Source organism: Diabrotica undecimpunctata, chromosome 4 (assembly GCF_040954645.1).
Source record: "Diabrotica undecimpunctata isolate CICGRU chromosome 4, icDiaUnde3, whole genome shotgun sequence".
NCBI lineage: Eukaryota > Metazoa > Arthropoda > Insecta > Coleoptera > Chrysomelidae > Diabrotica > Diabrotica undecimpunctata.
Genome location: NC_092806.1, coordinates 139,361,475 through 139,382,250, shown reverse-complemented (window position 1 = coordinate 139,382,250; position 20,776 = coordinate 139,361,475). Strand labels below are relative to the sequence as shown.

Genomic DNA, 20,776 nt, shown 5'->3' with positions numbered 1-20,776 from the left:
ACTAGACTACACAAGCAGTTATTATGCTGTCAAACCACTTATCGCTTCAATATAGTCCAAGAGATAGAGCCGAGATTTTGAACTGATCAGTAATATGACATTTCTCTATTGGAATATATTCATTGTAACTGGGTTAAGACTTTGCCTTACAGGCGGACGCCCCTTGTGGTACAGGGGGTGGCTATACAGGGATGAAGTTGTCATTTTTTTCGGAAAAATTAACGATCGATAATATGGCTGAAAATTTGCCCAGAGTAAGATCTTGGTATAACTAGACGAAATCCCAAAGGGCGGACCCGAGAGTGGATACATAAGGGGTGGCGGACAGGGGTGAAATTGCAATTTTTTGGGGAAAAATTAACGATAAGTAATATGTCCGCCATTTTCATGGCTCATTATTTAGCCCCTAAAAACGCTAAATCCAAAAGGGCGGACAGCTGGGTTGGTACAGAGAGCCATAAAACGGGGTCAAATGTATCACTTGCCTGCGCATTTTAGGTCTCGGTAACAATTTTCAAACTGATTTTATTATGATATTTTTATACCGATTGATTTGAAAATTTGTATGCTCACTTCTGTTACTATTCTGAGAAGCGTCAAGTAGAGTTTTCCTCAAAATTTTCCAAAAAAATTTCCGTAAATGAAAATTTTCGTAATTTTTTGAGGTAAAATCTAATTTGTAGAATCCTTTCGATTTTCTGTAAGTTATACCATGATTTTTTTCCAAAAATTTTCAAACGATTTTTCCAATAAGAAAAAAAAATTTAGAAAAACTTTTCTAAAACATTTGATAAAACTCTACGTCATCGTCTGAATCTTTTATAGAATATTTTGTAGTTTTAAAATGATATTATGATAATGTTTTTTTTCAAACTAAAGTCATATTTACTTTACAAATCACATTTTTTTCTTAAATATAAATATTTTACGAATTAATTTTTAATTGAATAAATGTTTGATATTTGATATTTTATTAAATTAAAGTAATTTTATAATGTTAACTATTAAATATTTTTGGTATAACAAATAGTAATTTTATTTATTTTTTATTACAATAAAAAGGTTTTTAAATTTATATTGCATAAATAATGGTTGTTCAGATATAAGAAAAATTTGATTTATTATTACATTAATAATCAAATACAAAATATATTATTTCTATTTATCAATAGGTAAAATTCAATTTGTAGAATTTCTTTAACATTTTACAAATAATTATTAATAAAAATCAATTTAATAGTTGAATTATCAATTTTTTAAGTTTTGAAATTTACTTTGTAGATATTTTCAATATTTTTTTTAACTTTTAAATTGATTGAATTTTTTTTTCATTAGTTAATTATAATTTTACAAATTCTGTTTGGACATTAATTTTGCATCATTATTTTAAAATATTAAAATAATAATGATGCGCGTTCCATTTAGATCAGTAATTCTAGACGCATGCGCTAAATGTAATAAGAATCAAGATGCTTTTATCCAACTTGGTGAAACTGACTTCGATTGTAATGAAGTTTTCGAAACCTTAGAAACTTTCATATGTCACTTATAGGGAACATGACTGACGAGAACAATTCCAAAAAGAAAAGTAAACGATGTCAGATTTTCACTATTTAACCGGCAGTATAAGTTGCATAATGTGAACGAGCCTTTAAAAAAAAAACTAAAAAATTTCGATGCTTCAAGCTTACCACCATGTCAAGATGAATTACACCAACATCTACTGCGAGCCCATTATATTTCAAATATTTGGACAAAAGCTCATAAAAAAGTGCCAACAGAATTGATTGATGAAGAACATGGTTTAATGAAACATGGTTGGTGAAACATATAAATTCAAATGGTTTAGTGGACCTCAGATGCCAGAATCAGTTCGAGAAGTAGTGATTGAAAATGAAGCAGATAATGAATGTGATATTATTGAAAGTAAAAGTATCGAAGATGATGACATCAATGAGAGTGACAAAAAATTACGAAAATTTTCATTTACGGAAATTTTTTTGAAAAATTTTGAGGAAAACTCTACTTGACGCTTTTCAGAATAGTAACAGAAGTGAGCATACAAATTTTCAAAGCAGTCTGCAGAGAGACACGGAGAAGATGGCAATTAGAAGATTAAGATGTAGATTTATTTTTGTACTTTTTTTATTTTGTTTTGAGTTTGAGTAAAAAATAAAGGGAATGAAGTGTATTAGTTTTTTATGTACAAGCGATTTACCGTAATAGACAAGTTCTAGGTCGTTTCCCACAGCATCAAAGCCCACAAAACATTATACTTATGAAGGAATCAGGAACATTCCCCTTCCTGTAACAATAACAGTCTTCGCAATAACAGTCAAAATTGAAGGAAAAACCGGAGTCTGGAGAAGAAAACTCTCTTGGATCCAAAATATACGACATTGGAAGGGTTTAAATTATGAAGAACTATTAATAATAGCAGAGGATAGAGAAAATTTTGCCGAAGTAATCGCCAATATTAATTAATTGAATAGGGGACCATAAGAAAAAGAACCATTTTTTAAAAGCAGTCCACAAACCTTCAATGTTATTCATGAGTTTACTGAATATATTGTATGATTGTACAATTGTTGAGTTTTCACATATACTCCATTCGCTTAGCTCGGTCATATTTTGACAGACTCATTGTCGGAAACCTACAACACAACAATTCCTACTTCTCAGTATTAATAGCTCAAGTATACTACAATTGCAGACTTCTTTCTTTAAAAAAAGAAGAATTATTCTAAATAGTGGAAGTGTATACTAAACCCATCAAATTTTGGGTAGTATATATTTAACAAATATATTTTAGTTGTTATAGTTTAACATACCTATTTATTATATGGTGCAGATAAATAAATATTGATTGTCGGTAATTCGCAAAGTTCTATTTTATTTACTATTTAGTTAGTTTACTATTAATATTGGCTATGAGTACGTGTGCTTGGTTGTATAGTAATTTCCAGCCACTTTTAGTCTGTCAAAAAGTAACTAACTTCACAAAAAAATAATTACTAAATTCACTAGACAGTTCGGACTGGGAATAGCGAACCGAGTATACCATAGCCACACACAATATATAATAGATTTAACTTTGACAGATGTCAGTAAAGTGACAATGTCCCAGAGCTAGTCATTGTCATTTCACTTCCCGTTTTAATAAATTGAATGGAGAACGAAAACTATAAGAGATCAACCCCTAGACGCACTAAGAGTCCATCACTTTAAATGCAGAAATTTCAAATTGCACAAAAATTACGACCATAACTTACCTCAGCATCAAATTGTCTTTTTAATTCTTCTATAATGATAGAATGGTTCTGCTTCAATTGATCAACATCTGCATTGTGTGTAAAAACCAACTCGTCCCTATTTTTCTCAACCTTTTCAGCTAATTCCTTTTCTATATCTACTAGTTTTTCCTCATAGTATTTTTCCAGTTCGTCTTTCTTACTTTCAAAATTGTCCTTTAATTTTTCTTCCTCAATTTTTATCTTACATTCTAATTCAGTCTTCAGATTATCAAGTTTTTCATTCATTTTAGTCTTTTCTTCATCTATAGCTGATTTATGTTCTAAATTCCATTCCTCTTTTAACTTCTTTACTTCCTCTTGGATTACTTGATCTTGCTTTATCTTTTCGTCTTCCAAAATTCTTTTCACTTCTTGTTTATGCGACGTTTCTAAGTCCGATTTAAATTTAAGTATCTCTTTGTTTTTTTCTTCCCAAATATCTTGTTTTAGTTGTTCTACTTTCTTCCCAGCCTTTACTTCTAGTTTCTTCGATTTTTCCGCTATCTTTTCGCTAGACGACTCCGAGTTTTCAGATTCGAAGAGAACATCGGGATGATCTATACCTAAAAATAAAATAAATCAATACTAAATGAGTATTTTCTTCCCTTCCCCAACAATTAGATGAGAAAAGCTTATATTAATAGATCTACATTATATTCATTGGCGTATACCGTATTTTTTTAAAATGTGATTTGTCACATCTTTCTAATCACTTTAGATAGATAAGTTTTTAAAGGTTATATACAGATTGTAGCGTGAGCTATACATGGTGGGCCAAATTTATTTGGAACTCATTTTGACCTGAAATAACTGTTTTAGTTTTATTCCGATTTTGATGAAATTTAAAACCTATATTCTTCATCTTCTTCTTTTTATGTAGACAAGAGACTGTCTGTTTTTCAATGGGCCTCCAGTAAGTTACCGTTCCATCGTTTTACGTGGTCTTCCTACTGATGGTCTTCCTATTGAACTGTTTTTATAAATTTAATTTATTGACTTTATTTATTATAAAAATGTTCTATACTTTACAACACTTTATGAGTTCATTTACATACATTTATTTATTTAATCCACATAGAAACACTTAAATATTAACTTTGATCAAATAAAAGGCATATATCGAGCACAGTTTAATTTAATCTTGCCCAAGTACTTTCGATCCCTAGATCATCTTCAGGGGCATTTCGTCAATTGCGGCCTATCCGACAAGAATAAAATGTCATAAACATATAATTGTACAACACACTTAAACAAACACTTTAAAATTATTGAAGAATAGCTACATTGCGTACAGAAGCCAGAGACAGAATGACTTAAATATTAATTTATTTATACTTATATAATTTATTTAAAACATTCACACCGGTTACAATTTAAATAGCCGCGCGAACAATTTATTAATCGACACTTGTTTTCGACTGTCCTTTTAAATCTCAAATCGTCCGTTTTATACCTGATTTGTTTATATAGAAATTTCTGCCTGCTTCTTTAATCTTCGGTCGGGACGCCAACGATATTATTCGATCCTCATCTGGAAAGTTTCAATAGCAGGTATAAGCGGGGACCCGATTTACAGCTTAGGGTATGACTCACATTTATCGTAACACTATTGTGAAGCCGTCTCTTGCCGTCTTCACTACTCTGTTGTCATTCGGCTTATATGATCGTACCATTCTACTATTCTATTTCTTACCCAGTGCTTGATGTTCTCCACCTTGCATCTACACGTCGTATATCTGTACTTCTAGCTCTGTCCCATAGTGTTTTACCATCAATTTTTCTAAATGTTTTCATCTCTGCTACTTGTAACATCCTTTTCGTCTTCTCTGTGCCAGGTCGTGTTTCTGCCGCGTATTGGTCTGATGACTATTTGTAAATTCTGCCTTTCATTTCATTCCCGATATTTTTATTTTTGTTTGTCCATACTGTTTCATTCAGGCACCTTGCGGCTCTGTTTGTACTATTTACTTGATCTTCCAAATAAAAGTTTTTATACAAGAAAACAGTGCGTTTGATTTTAACATTGCAATATGGAGTACTACAGCTCACAGATTCTAAAGTTGTAGGTGGGGAATAACGTAGATGAGCAGTATTATAATAGTCGTCAGATCTACGGCAGAAAGCAACGTGTGTAGACAGATTGATTATCTATTTCAAAAAGCGTGGATTATCTGCCGACTTATAAAAAATGTGTTTTGAGAAAAATCAGATGAAGAAGAGATATAGGACGGCCTAGAAAAGGTGGAAAGATGCAGTCAGAGAGGATCTGAAAAAAATAAGGATAAGATAGTAGGAAATATAACACAGGACCGACAAGGGTAGGATGCAATAGTAAACGCACAAAGATTCAAGAAGAATTTCAATGCCATTGATAATTATAATATGGAGTATCTATCTAGTACGAACCTAAAGGGCAGAGCACGCTTCTGACACCGTTATAATCTTTCAGCTATATTTCTACATATATAATTTATAATATTATTATAATAGAGTTATAATATGAAGTATTGACTTCTTTAAAAAGCATATCTTACCTGTTTTTTCCAAACTATGAGTTTCCTCGTCACTATCCGAGCCCTTGTTCAAAGTTAACTTGGGTTTTATGAAATCTTTGGGATTCGGCTTGATTAACTTCAAAGAAGTTGGCTTTAGAGGTTCCAACACAGGATGGACCGAAAACCTGTTCTTACTGGGAGTTATTTTAATGTTAATAATATCTTCTGGTTTATTTTTATCACTAGTAGCAAGCTCTTCTTCGCTGGAACTTTTGTCTGAAAACGTAATCCCGATATCGGTGTTGTTATCCAAATTAAATCTAACACTTTTTTTGTCGTCGTCGTCCTTTTCGGACTTGTCTACAATAAGTTTATCGAATTCCAAGCTTTTTGAATGTTCCATGGAATTCTTTTCTCGCAAAATGCTTCTAGGTTGTTGTAAATCTACAAAAAAATGCAAACTCAGTTTCTTTAGTTGTATAAATAAATTAACAGTTAAAACTCCTTATTCACTGTACAAGACGTCTGTTAAATCAGATTTTTTAGGAGTTTCAACATAAGGAAGGTTCGGATCTATCGGAGTAAAAAAATTCAAATGCTCTATGATTGTTAGTCTACTATTATACAGCAAACGCCAGTTCCGGTGTTCAATGAACAATAATATTATTTACACACTGAAAGAAATTAAGCTGAAAGCTAAAAAGAAAGAAAAATTAGCAACGAATTTCTAAATCAGTTCTACCTGTTCTATTTAGAAGGGGGATTGAAAATGTGTAGCTCAAAGGACGATGGAGCGTGATATGTTTAGCGTTTCTCTACATGATAAATTCCCAAACAGCCAACTACTACGAAGATCAGGAGTAGTTGATGCTATACAGAGAATCTTCTTTTTCCTGTGCCCTGCTCGATTATTGTGTGTTTTGTATCAAATTGGTTATACTAATTTTGTTGACAGCAGCTTGGAAAAGAAACGCAGAGGATCTGTTAAACCATTTCCTCAGTATGAAAGGAAGGATATTATATATGCATGGTGGGGTATGTTGGCCATGTTATGCATGGTGATGCATAACATGCCAAAATACTCCAGTTTGCGATTTTTAACTTACATAACTTTTCCCATCCGCTGCAAAATAATCTTACTAATCTAATTTTTAGTCTCAAAGTAATATTGTTTCCACATAAGATTTTCTACATCTTAAAAAATGCAGCCGTGGCCTTCACTATATACTCTCTAATTTATGGAAAAAGACAGTTAAGATTTGATTTCACGTATAGTGCGTCTGTATATCAGCTTATACGTATTTCACCCTAATAGGGATCATCAGAGAAGGATATTCACAGACGATCTGAACGTGAAAACAAATCTTTCCTGTCTTGGGAAGCAACCCTAACATGGCTTCGTATGGACGCAAATAGCGACATTTGATAATAAATCCGTAAACTAATTTTTCGAAACCAAATTCAGATTTATGCTTTAATCTGTGCCTTCTAAGAATTGCAAGGCAAAACAGACGTTGATAAAGATGTTATTAGAGACATGGGGAATCTAAAATTACATTCCACACTACATATCTCCTCAACTAAGCAAAAATCCTTAGCGAATTGGTTTCTAGTACTCATAAAGAGTATACCGGAATAAAAGGAAAACGACAGTTAAGATTTGATTTCACGTATAGTGCATCTTGGGAAGCAACTCTAACATGGCTTCGTAATTGGGCTTGCAATTCTTAGAAGGCACAGATTAAAGCATAAATCTGAATTTGGTTTCGAAAAATTTGTTTACGGATTTATTATCAAATGTCGCTATTTGCGTCCATACGAAGCCATGTTAGAGTTGCTTCCCAAGACAGGAAAGATTTGTTTTCACGTTCAGAGCGTCTGTGAATATCCGTCTCTGATGATCCCTATTAGGGTGAAATACGTATAAGCGGATATACAGACGCACTATACATGAAATCAAATCTTAACTGTCCTTTTCCTTTTATTCCGGTATACTCTTTATGAGTACTAGAAACCAATTCGCTAAGGATTTTTGCTTAGTTGAGGAGATATGTAGTGTGGAATGTAATTTTAGATTCCCCATGTCTCTAATAACATCTTTATCAACGTCTGTTTTGCCTTGCAATTCTTAGAAGGCACAGATTAGAGCATAAATCTGAATTTGGTTTCGAAAAATTAGTTTACGGATTTACTCTCTAATTTATTTGCTGATGTGCCAGTTCTCATTTAGATTATAACCAAGATAAGTGATACTGTTGATCCTCTCCAGTTGTTTTCCATAAGCTGTTACCACTTCTGGTTGTATTGGCATTTTACTAACAACCATTATAGCAACACTAAAATGGAGCTGGGCAGGTCACGTGACTCTAATAACACATAACAGATGTAAATAGCGGATACTGGAATGGAGACCGCCCACTGGATGCAAGAGCCACCAAATCGAAACAGATGGAACATGATGAGGGAGATCTATGTCCAGCAGTGGATAAGGGGGATTGAAAAATGATGTCTCGTAACAAAGTTTCATAGCACAGTTGTTAGCAGCATTAGTTAAATAAATCCTGGTAATGAAACAGTGGCAGGTGGAAGCCTGTCTAAATAGCAGAGAACACTACCACTTCGCACGAATGAATACTTCGCAGATACGCTCCTGAATGAATGCTGAGCTTCCAGTGCTTTCGTGTCCGTCGGTGGAATCTAAAAACTTGAGGCGTCATTTTGCGCATCGCATCATATTTGGCCTTTGTTTTAAAAATACTTCTTCTTCTTCCTCTTTATAAGCAATTCTGCTAGTTCATTGGCGAATTAATACCTCTATGGAAGGTTGTCACTCCATCTTTTGCGCGGTTGTCCGATACTTTTTTTGCCGATTGGTGACTTATCTCTTGCTATTTTGATGACACGGGTCTCCTCCATTCTGAGTATGTAGTTATTCCATTCATTTTTTTATTCTGTGTACATTCAATTAGTCACTGTACGTTATATTTTCTTCTAACGTCTTTACTTCTCTTTCGATCTTTCAGCGTATTTCCTAGAATTCTTCTCAGTACTCTCATCTCTGCCGTTTTCAGTAGCCTTTGCGTTGTGGCTGTGTTGGGTCTGATTTCTTAGGCATATTTCATTATTGGTCTTACACTGGCTTTATAAATTCTTGACTTCATCTGAATGTTAATGTGTCTGTTTCGCCATTATAGTGTTATTAACTCATCCTGCCAGTCTATTTGCTTTTTGTACTTGATCTCTCACTTCATTGTCCAGGTCTCCATAGCTGGACAGTGTAATTCCCACGTATTTTGTTTCCATTACTTGTTCAATACTGATGCCATCATTTCTATTTTACATCTGGTTGGTTCTTTACTGACTACTATTGTTTTAGTTTTCTGAGATAAGATTGTCATATTAAATTCTTTTGCTCTTATGTTAAATCTGTGAACCAGTATTTGCAGGCCACCTTCATCTTGGGCTATCTATATTGCGTCGTCTGCGTTGTTTCCCTTCCTTTGTTAACGCATGGGGTCAATGAGTCTACTTGTCTTATTCCGATGCCTATTTACATAGGTTCTGTAAGTTGTCCATCTACTCTGACTTCCATTTTGTTCTGTTGGTAGATGTTTTCGATAGTTTTTATAATATTTAGGGGAGCTTCTCTATTATACAGAAGATGGATTACATCTTTGAGTCTTACTCTGTCAAACGCTTTCTTTAGGTCAATCAGACACATGAATGCTGGTCTATTTTAAAGATACCGACATAATTAATATTTTGTAGCATTTTTTCGATTCTCAAGTTTATAGCAAAATGTATTTAGATTTTTTAAACATACCGCGTGGTCAATATGCGCGCAGAGCGCATTTACTGACTGCGCGGTATTCAAATTTCTATAACTCCGGTAATATTGCTTGAGTTTAATTCAAATTTGATGTGAATACTCTTGGAGAACTATACTTTCATACGGAATATAAGAAAAATAGGAAAAAACGTAAAAATCAATTTTTTTAAAATACAAGAACCATGTAACCCATTAAGAACGAGATGATAAAACCGGTTTTATTAATTGAAGTTTAGCTAAACCAGGTCTACTCGCTACGGCGAACCGACACCAACTTATCTTTCTGTAAGTTGAACCGTTGATTCATCTCATTTTAATATGAATGTACTTTAATCTAGAAAACAGTAAATTCTTATGTATATGCTACAATTTATTAACTTACCCTGAGATATTTCAGTCTTTGTGCTAAGGGAGTTGATGCCAACATCGCTATTCTTTCTTAAGGTATTTGACTTAAGAAACATTGACCCGCCCCCCATAACTTTTAGTTCCATACTTCTAGGATGCCGGTCAAATATGGAAGCAGATTCTTTCTCATCGTCAAAACTACTAAAACCTAGAGACAGCTTTTTGGGACCAACGTTGAAATCTTCAGATTTCTGTTTGAATAATTTAAAATCCTTTTTTGGGCTGGCATTTGGGCTGAGTTTAAGAGGAGTAAGCTTCTTTTTTGTTCCTAAAATGGTCAAAAAAATAAAGAATATAGAAATAAGGAAAAAATGTTAATAAACACGGAAAATACATAACCACCTGCAGGATTTCTCGTAGACAATCGACTATGAGCCTCAATATGTCTTAAACCATTTCATATATTTATTTTGTACTAGTATTCAAATAACTAGATGCAGGAATTTTTAAATTGATAGTCCCAGCAACGAGTATAGGCGCATATAGAAGCACACTACAACGTAATTTTTTTGGTATAGGTTCTGTACCGAATTAGGCTTAATAGATGGTATAAAGCACAGAAATATGAAAAATGAAGGTCACTCAAACACACAACTCAACCTAAAAATCTTAAATCTAACCGTAGAAGATACTCACTCTTACTTTTTTTCAACCGCTTTCTAGGAATGAATAAATATAAAGACAAATAATGCGCATTATTTACTAAAGCCACAGCAGTGCTCGGACAAACAGGTTTTACAATTTCCTCCAAGTTGTCGGTACTGTTAGGTTAAGTTAGTCCAAGTGTCGGAGATTAAATGGAGATTAACCAGACTCGACTGCACGTTGTTCGGTGACTGCACTAAGAAAGAGAAGAGGTTAAGTTAGCAACAGACCTTTCCAATGAAATTACAATTTCCATGACATTTCGAACACGTAAATTTCAATATTAAAGTTTTTGCGAAAAAGCATAAAAAATTGTAGAATATGAAGAGTGTAGCGTGTGCAATTGTGTCTTTTCTGCCTTTTGATCTAATGCCTAGATGTATTAAGTCAAGTCGCATGAGAAGATCGTTTAAATACACCGACAGAACTCATAAAAACAATATTAAACGCAATACTCTAACTCTTCTTCGCTATCTTTCATCGGATCATGATAAGGTTACTTTATGACTTAGAAAATATTAGAAACAAGTAAATAAGTAGACATAATTTAAATTAGTTGTTATTACAGACAATAAAGAACATGTAAAAGAATATTCCCACCTGTAGGTACAGGATCCAATTTCTTTGATGGTACATTAGAAACTGGTTCGTCTAAACTTAAAATATCATCTGTAACGTAAGTTGCATCTTCTCTGTTATCGTGAATACTGAGAGACTGACTTTCTGTGCGGGCTTTCTTTACTAAACCTCGATATATATCGTCTAATGGATGCTCCCACTGTGTCTTCTTGGATAGGTTATTATAGTAGTAATACGATTTTGATTTGTCGTCATAACTAAAAAGATATAAATAATTTTTAACAAAATTAGTTGAACCTACCAACATTATATTAACTTCTTCAGTTTTAATCAAGTTATTAAATATATCAAGGTTTTTACCTTTAATTGTTACAAAACATTAATTACTGTAAAAATACACCATTACCAGATTCCATGTACGTATTTTTAGAGATAAATATTATCCGTTATTATATGTCCGTTATAGTCCGAGATAATATATCCGTTATTAATGAAATTTTTAAAAATTGAGAATTTTTTTCGATGGAAACGAAATTTATTAGCTATTTGCTAAATAGTTCATTAATAATAATACTGCTAGAAAAACGAAGAATAGTGGCGGCTGACACATAACCTACAAAAGGTTTTTAAATAAACATGGTATATTTTTCTCAACTCTATTAGAATTTCATTTGCTATCGTTTTAAAAATTATATCTACGTTAAAATAATAAGGTAATGCTTTTTAGAAACACTAGAAATATTAAGAGATTCTTTTCACAAGCCGATTTTCTATCGAAAGGCCCACAATTGCCGATAACAAGTATTTTTCCTTCAATGGGTGATTCCAAACCTTTTAAGAAGAATAAATATGATGGTCGTATCAAAAAAAGACAATGGGAAGAAAGGCGGAGGGATAAGGGCGAGGGTTTAAGAGAAACGCCCGAAGATCCGAAAAAGGTGAAACTCGATGAAGACCAAGAAATAGAAAAAGATAAAATAAAACGTAGGAAATTTTGTCTTTTATTAGGTTATTCCGGCAGTAATTACTTTGGTATGCAACGGAATCCAAATACTAAGACTATTGAAGAAGATTTGTTGAATGCTCTTTTTAAAACAAATCTAATAACTGAAGATTGCTACCATCAAGTGCAAAATATGCAGTTTCAAAGAGCTGCAAGGACAGACAAAGGTAATAACAATATATTGGTAATATTTATGCCTATTTAGTAGTAGGAAGAGAATGGCTTTGAATAGTAATAGACTCATGCTTCTTGATTTTCTGATTGTTGTTTCACCATGCTTTTTGATTTTGATTTTTTTCTAAATTCTTATTTTAGATGTCAAACGAAGTTGTTGTATGCAAAAAACAAAATAATATAGGTGGCGCCCTTTAAAAAAACAATAAAAATAGAAATTAAAAAGAAATGAATGGTTTTATGTAGTTAATATATTTAATGATAATATTTTCCCAAAAAAAAAAGTTACAATAATGTTATTACATCATTGTTACAACGTAACAATAATTTTTTTGTGACCATTTGAAATGAAATTAATTTTGAGTGCATACATATACACATTACATACCTAATTATATAATCTATACAATTAATCAAAAAATAATATGCTGTTCATAAATGTAAAGAATTATATACACATGTACTTCTCAATATAATTATTCCATGTCGCCTTGAAGTCATAATGAAAGCTTCCATTGTCTGCTCAAAGTTGATGCTTCATGTTCAAGAGAACTGTACTAAATACTATATTTCTATTAGGTGTTTGAAATATTTCTCTATTACTAAATATTTCTCTTACAGGGTTGAAATTAAAATTAATGAATATCTTGGATATATTTCGTCAGATTTAAAAATCATCAATATGTTTTGTGACTTGATGTCTAGCTATTGTACTCATCTCTGCCTCTATTGTGGGTCAAAGTCAAACATATTGTTTGTAGAATGTAAAAATAATTATGAAAAATGGTTAAAACCTAAAACATGTGTGAAAAAAACAGCGAAAAACTTAAAAACCTGCAATATGCCATTACTTCTGATTGCAAAACGAAAAATTTTGTATTCCAAACCAGCACCAGAACTTCATCTTTTAATAGGAGTGGTTAATACAATATTAGATAAAATGGCAGCTACATATCAAAACATTGCTTTAGAATTGACAAAAAATGTTTCGTGATGTATGACGAAAATGTAATCAAGGAAGACATCCTATGTTTGCATGAAATGACTGCAAAAAACTATTAAATTCCATACATATTTTGGATTCATTCAAGTGTTTAGAGATCTGCAGTTATGTCGATGTATTTAGACAACTTAAAAACGTTGGTGAAGCCTGCTTTTCAATTAAACTAGATCCAAAATTCAAAGAATACATTGAGAACTTTAAAACAAGTTATTTGGCTCTAGAAATCTATGTAACTCCACAAATCCATATTATTTTTGAGCACATAGTCAAATTTTGTGAGTACAATGGACAAGGTCTTGGGTATTTCTCAGACCAGGCAATGGGAGCTGTTCATCGTGACTTCAAAACAACATTGAATAATTACAAAATCAAAATATCATGTAGATTATTTTAAAAATATGTATTATATGTATTCATTCAAGATTAATTTCATTTCAAACTGTCATAAAATAATTATTGTTACATGTAACAATAACATGTAACAAACGTTATTTTACTATTTTTTCGGAATTATTATCATTAAATACTATAAAACTCCATAACACCACTTATTTTTATTTAATTTCTATTTTTATTGTTTTTCTTTAAAGCGCCACCTATATAATTTTGTTTTTTGCATAGAAAACTTTGTTTAACATCTAAAATAAGAATTTATAAAAAAATCGGAGGTACATAAAAAGTTTATTTAAATTCTCCCACAAGCACTGTGGTTTGCCTTCTTTTGTTCATTTATGACACGATGTCTTTTTGATATCTTTCTTCTAACACTTGGCTTGTTCAATTGTATTGTTCAGAAGGTTCCTCTGAGGGCCCTTATTATCATTTTATCTACATAAATGCTTTAATTTTAACGTGCACCATATGTGGCACATCTATGATTATATCATTCATATCTTTAGTGTGTGGTATCATTAACTAACATTGACAAAGCCATTTTCACTCCTATTTTGGTTTTTCTATGATTACCAAATAATCTTGTGCAATTTTAGGAGTTTCCGCAGCTAGACAAGTAGTGTCTCTAAAGTTAAAAGAAAATATAGATTTAAACCAAATCAATGCTGAACTTCCAGATGTCATCAGAGTTTTCAATTACAAAAGAGTCACCAAAGGCTTTAACAGTAAATCTCAATGTGATGGTCGTAGCTACATCTATTTGATACCAACAGTAGTCTTTGCTCCTCACGATAAAGAAGTTTCCCAAAAAGATTTCCGCCTTGATGATGAAACATTCACAAAGATAAATACTGTATTAGAAAACTTTCTAGGCACAAAGAACTTCCATAATTACACCTCAAAAAAGAAACACAATGATCCCAGTGCTAACAGGTATATGAAATCCTTTGTATGTGAGAAACCTTTTGTTCGAAAAGGGGTTGAATTTGCAATTTTAAAAGTCCATGGACAAAGTTTTATGTTGCATCAAATTAGAAAAATGGTTGGTTGTCTGTTAGCAATTATCAGAGGTTTAGCTTCAGAAGATATTATAAAGGATTCATTCAAATCTGATAAGGTTATTATTCCTAGAGCACCTGGATTGGGACTTGTGCTTGAATATGTACACTATGACAGGTAAGATATTGTGGTAAGAGGGATTTCATATAATTTTATGACTTTTGCTATGATCTGTGATCTCTTTATTATAGTCATCTCCATATTTTCACCAAATATTTTCTGTTTAGAAATAGGGTAATTGTTGAGACTAGTGTGTTATTTTGTGCTATTAATTTGACAGGTAAAGTTAAGGTGTTGAGAAGTATGTCTTAGGAACATTTGATGGACAGATTTTTTATTGATAGTATAAGAATTACATGTAACATTTTTGATTCACTGATTTATAGCTAGATAATAGAAATTTAAAAGATAAACACATGTTTATCATAACTAGTAAAAATAGAAGCCACATCAGCTAGTGAATCATTAGATTTGTTTCTTTGTTTTCTGGTGTAGCACTAGTTCTAAAAAAGTGTAAAAGTGCTCTCCACTCTCCACACCACTCTTTTCCATTGAAAAGTGTAGCTGACAGAGTTTAGCTGTCACATGTGTTTGTTTACAAAAAATATGTTTTGCTTTATAGTTTAATTTAAATTTAAAAACTTTAAAAAGCTTTTAAACATTTTAAAAACTTATTGAGGTAATATAAAAGTTGATAATTTTATTTCATCAGTCATTTTAACTAAATCTTTAATTGTCCACATATTTTTTAATTTATGTAAGTTTATTTTTTAAATAATATACTTCAAAAAGAAGTTTGAATACTGTCTTTTTATGTTATGGTATACAGCCGACTATTGGGAATTTTTCTTTATTGATGTTATGAACAAATTAGAGTTATCTAACGGAAGACTTACCAAATCAAATGTATTTTTTAGGTACAACAACAGATATGGTGCTGATGGTGTACACGAAAAATTAACTTGGGATGAGGTTGAAGATAAAGTGCAGCAGTTTAAAGAAGAATACATTTTCCCAACAATTATTGATAAAGAAGTCGAGGATGAGTGCATGGTATATTGGGTAAACAATAAATTGAGCAAACATTCTTATGATAAAGAAGAAGAATATGACAGTGATGAAGAATTTGCAGGAGACGATGATAATGACGAAAGTGAACAAAGTGTAAAGGAATGTAAGAGTAATGAAAATAAAGTAGAAAATACAAATTAGAATACGGTTGTTTGCTTATAATCCTTGATAACAAAAATCATGTAATCTTTTTGATATATAAAAAGACTTTTAGGATTTAGTTAAAAAAAAAACTTGAGTGTTTGTTTATTATTCATATCAAAAGTATTCAACCTTTTCTAAGTATTAAAAACCATTTTATGCTAGACATGTTTCTCTTAATATGTTTATGAGGCACTGTGCATTGCATAATCAGCACATACATTTGGTAATCACCATATTTCTTATATATTATCAGGAAATGAGTTGCAAGCAGTAAAATATAATAATATATCAAAATAGAAACATTTATGAACAGCTTAGAAGAATAATAACAACACTAACTTAATCAATGTTAAACTACCAAAATTCACAATTTAGTAAAACACGACCTTAAGATAGGCAGAACTATATGAAAATGTAACATTAAAAACCCATATCATTTACTACCACTATTTACAAATTTAAAAATCTGAGGAGAGTTAAGTGAAAAATGTAAGTAAACTAAGGAAAAAGAAAACAATAAATGAAAATACAAAAGATGGTCGAAAACAATCAGTACAATTGAAAAAATTGCTTGTTTAGATTAAATGTTTAAGCAAAAGTGTACCATCTAGTGGCACGAGAATGGTACACCTTTTCTATTGACTTCATCCATATATCCCGTTTGAAAATAGCGCCTAGTAATTTTTTGATTGTTGAATGCTTCAATTCTTGGGGTTTTTATAAGCTAATTGGCTGCATATGACCGGTTTTCGGCTTTCAAAAATTCAAAAGGCTTTCAAAAAAAAGTTCAGTACAAATAACGTATAAGAAATAACAAAACTTTAGGATGGTGATATATCAATAACACTAGTAATAAATATAAATATATTACAACAGCGTAGGCTGTGTTTAAATCTTTTAGGACTTTAAAACTTTAAATTGAGTTTGAATTTAAATCTGAGAAGAGAAAAAAGCTATCTAAGGTTTGACTAAGTTTTGAACTTGATGGGAGACTTTTCCTACGTTGTGCAATATGGTTACAATTTTAGAGGACTTACTAAAAAAAATCGGTTGCCTGTAAAGTAGGTTTTACGGGCGAAGATTTTACGTGACAACGTCTTTTTCTCGGTAGAATATTTATTGATATGAATATTATTAAATTGCACAATAGGAACAAGGAATTGAATGAAAATAAGAATTGCACAAATTTTAACTATAGAAATATATTGTGTTTACTAAAACATTGTACATGTAAACTTAAACTTAACTAATTTCTATTTGAGTGATTTTGTTGAGGATAGGACGATGATAGGAGAAATAGCATCGCACCAGCGGACCGATCATGTTTGAGTGGGAGAGAGACGCAAGGCATTCGCCGGTCCGGCGGGCCTCTCTCTCGTTCGGTGACTCATCGTAACAGACGTGAGCGGGCGTTACACTTTTTCATGAGTGACTCCGAGCCACAACCTAATTTAAGACGTTGTCACGTCAAAATTAGCTGCGTTCAGTTTGTATTTGAACAATTTTTAAATTATTGAACTCATGCGTGTTATTCAGACTACAAAATTTATACACTAAGTGCACAAAAACCTGTCGATTTAAAATATTTGAAGAAAAATTTCATCTTACTTTTAACTTTTTTTTATTACATACCATTTTTTATTCTTTTTTTTCATCGATCAGTAGAAGGAAAATCACCTCAGATTCATTCACACTATTTAGATTTTCAAATAAGCTCAGATTATACATACTATAAGACAAAAAACAAAATTATGCTTCTATTATGTAGGTTTAAGATGCCCAGTGTGGAAATACAGCTTTTAGATGTCACTCAAAACTATCCCATATGCAGACTTGATGCATATGGGATAAAATGATTGATGCTATAGAATGATTTCCTTTCAGTCTGTTAATTTTTTTCTGTTATTTTTTTTATTTTGACAATAATTATGGAACAATTAAAGAAAATATAAATTGAAAAATAAACTAATTTGCTTATAATGGGAGTTGGGTATGTAGGGTTCCATATAGCTTAGACTGTGACTTTCATTTTCTGAGACATTTCACAAATTAGTTTACAAATACAATAAACTTTCTTGGGACATGTTATTCCATGCTGCTATAACCATAGCACGAATTTCATTGTTGCTCTTAGGTAGCCTTTGAATAGCTTTGAGTAAAAACAAAAAGCTATTTATATATTTATTGTTTAGTACAAAAATGCTGTCACTGGTTACACATGGTTGAAAACCTAAGCAAATTTCATAGATACAAATAAAATCTAAAATTTATCTTAAAATGCCTCAAAATATTAAAGAACTCAGGCTACATGTAGTTTCAACACACTTATAACCTTGCTTAAAGTTATGCTAAAAAATTCAAGATTATCTGCATGAAGATTTGCAATAAGTAGTACTTTGGACATGCATGAATTAAAATCAACATTGGTCCACCTAAGGGGCTGATGAAAGATGATATAGTGATCTTGTGTTTCTAACTGGAGCTTTCACCAACATTTTAGAAATCAATGAAGGGCAGTCAAATAATTAATGATTTTAAAAAATAATCATTTATTTTTGGAATATTTGCTTTATATGTGTGGTCAAAACAATATTCTTATAGGGGCTACACTACAGTATAGTATGTATGTACTTCTCTTAATACCTAGAGCTCTAGAAACCAAGATCTTGAATAGATGTGACTTGGGACAACTGTGAACCCTTTATTCTCCCTTCGTCAATCAACTTTGTTTCAAACAAATCAATTTTGTTTCGTTTCTTTGTAAATATTATGCAGTGACACTTAGAAATGTTAAGATCCAATCACTGATCTTACACCATTCGTCTAGTCTGGCCAGATCTGCCTGAAATTTAAGACAGTCCTCGAGGATGATATTGAGAGGTACCACTTTAATTCATCTGAGAAACATAAAAATTTAGTCAACTTAAAGCACTCTGAAATATCATTGATAAATAGTACAAATAGCAAAGGTCCCATGTGGGAACCCTGTGGAACTCCAGAGGGATTGGAAATTTGTTTAGACAGAAAATTATTTAATTTTAGTACAATTAAGTACAGTTTGGAATCTTTTAGGCAGATAACTAGCTAAGCTTTCTATCAATGTTTTCTGGACACCAGCAATTTTTAGCTTGTTTAATAAAATTCACCAAAAGATTTCTTAAATGTAGATGATAGAAACATATTTTTTTTGTATTGTATACTGTGTATAATTGTAGTATTTAATCTGAATGATTTGAATTAATCTTTAATCTATTTTAACCAAATTTTTATTCTGTCCAATAACTATTTAATAAATGGGTACTGTTCAATGCCAGAATATGCAATCTTAATGCCAGCTCAATAGATAAGTTACCTTTAAATCTTTATAATCAGAGGGGTAATCCATATAAGGTTTAATTCAGTATAAAATAATATCTTATGTATAAGTTAAATGTGCCACAAGAAAACAACTTCAGAGACTAACACATAAATAATTGGTATATATGGTATATCTCCTAACACTAATAATGAGGAATGAGGAAAAAATAATCCAAAATGTACCTTAAAAATCACTTTTACTACATCTAGCTTTTAAACATCATAGAGAAGACCATTTTTAGAGTAAGTAAGTATAAGATATAGTTTTGTACTACATAAATATATATTTTGTATAAAAGATGGGAAGTATTTGTTTGTATTCATGCAATAAAAGTATTTAGGACCATATATGTTTAATATAAGAATCCCACATAATCTGAATAATTCCCAAAAATATAAACTAAATAGGTACAAAAAATAATTAAAAAATTAACTATTCATACTTACACAGGCTTCCAACCAGCAGGTAAGGCTTTCATTAATCCTTCAGCAGCTATGGGAAGCAACTGAGGTTCAGAATCTGGGTCTATTCCAATTTTCACTGCATAGTCTTTAATTTCTAAAAACAAGAAAAACGTAAAAAACCTGTATTATTGTTTTATGCAAAAATATAAATTTTCCCTTTAATAAAACAACACAAAAAGTATTTGATGTGATTAAAAAATAAATTATAACATAAACGTCATTGTATTATTTTTTTAATGTATAAATATTATACATATAAACATGAGCATTGCCCCAGTTTTTGAAATATCAACAAACCTTCCTCGGAGGGATGACTAATTTCATCAAAAATCTCTTCACAGATTATAGACATTTTCAGTGTTTTATTTTGTATATACCCGTAAAATCATTAGTGCTAATCTCTACATGTTTAATATTGTACAGCTGATTTACCATTTGACATTTAGAGCGGATGGAATTTTATTGAAAAATTTAGGGGTAAAAAATAAACAAATCCGGGTAGTTTACACAGAGTCATCTGTAGGAGAAACTGTGAAAATACCATAAAAATGTAAACGATCTTATTAGTTTCGGTTATGAGTATATCTTTTGAAGTCTAGATGTCCAAAACCATTTTATTTTTTATATAACCATAACCATAATAATCCTTAAATAAATTCTTTTGAATGATTGTATTGGTTGCCAAACAATTTAGAATATGGAAGGATGACTTTAATATTTAAATGCCGAAATACATACAATTTTTCACAAAATTAAAAACTATTCATTTTATCGCTGATCGTTATTAAATCGTTCTAGGAGGATAAATAATATATTAAAAATTAAAGTTTTAAATGAGGCAAATATTTTAAATTTTTT

The 20,776-nt window shown here is 31.3% G+C and overlaps 2 protein-coding genes across 5 annotated transcripts in view; one reads left to right on the top strand and one right to left on the bottom strand.

Annotated features, from left to right (window-relative positions):
* The window catches only part of Cep164 (centrosomal protein 164), a 67,135-nt gene extending 46,779 nt beyond the window's left edge, over nucleotides 1–20,356 (bottom strand). For all 4 annotated transcript variants that reach the window (XR_011950792.1, XM_072530392.1, XM_072530393.1 and 1 more), the window contains exons 1-6: nucleotides 20,216–20,356; nucleotides 19,901–20,012; nucleotides 11,271–11,506; nucleotides 10,000–10,293; nucleotides 5,828–6,232; nucleotides 3,273–3,856 (exon numbers count right to left, since the gene is read on the bottom strand). Coding sequence is in view for 3 of the 4 variants with exons in the window: in XM_072530392.1 (XP_072386493.1) it covers nucleotides 3,273–3,856; nucleotides 5,828–6,232; nucleotides 10,000–10,293; nucleotides 11,271–11,506; nucleotides 19,901–20,012; nucleotides 20,216–20,270 (1,686 nt within the window). In the remaining variant the exon portion in view is untranslated. The remainder of the gene's footprint in view (nucleotides 1–3,272; nucleotides 3,857–5,827; nucleotides 6,233–9,999; nucleotides 10,294–11,270; nucleotides 11,507–19,900; nucleotides 20,013–20,215) is intronic.
* Nucleotides 11,846–16,095, top strand: Pus1 (Pseudouridine synthase 1). Its single transcript, XM_072530395.1, has 3 exons — nucleotides 11,846–12,419; nucleotides 14,419–14,998; nucleotides 15,799–16,095. Exons 1-3 carry the CDS (start codon nucleotides 11,966–11,968, stop codon nucleotides 16,091–16,093), a joined length of 1,329 nt encoding a protein of 442 aa, XP_072386496.1. The 5' UTR covers nucleotides 11,846–11,965; the 3' UTR covers nucleotides 16,094–16,095.
* Nucleotides 20,357–20,776: the final 420 nt, after the last annotated feature.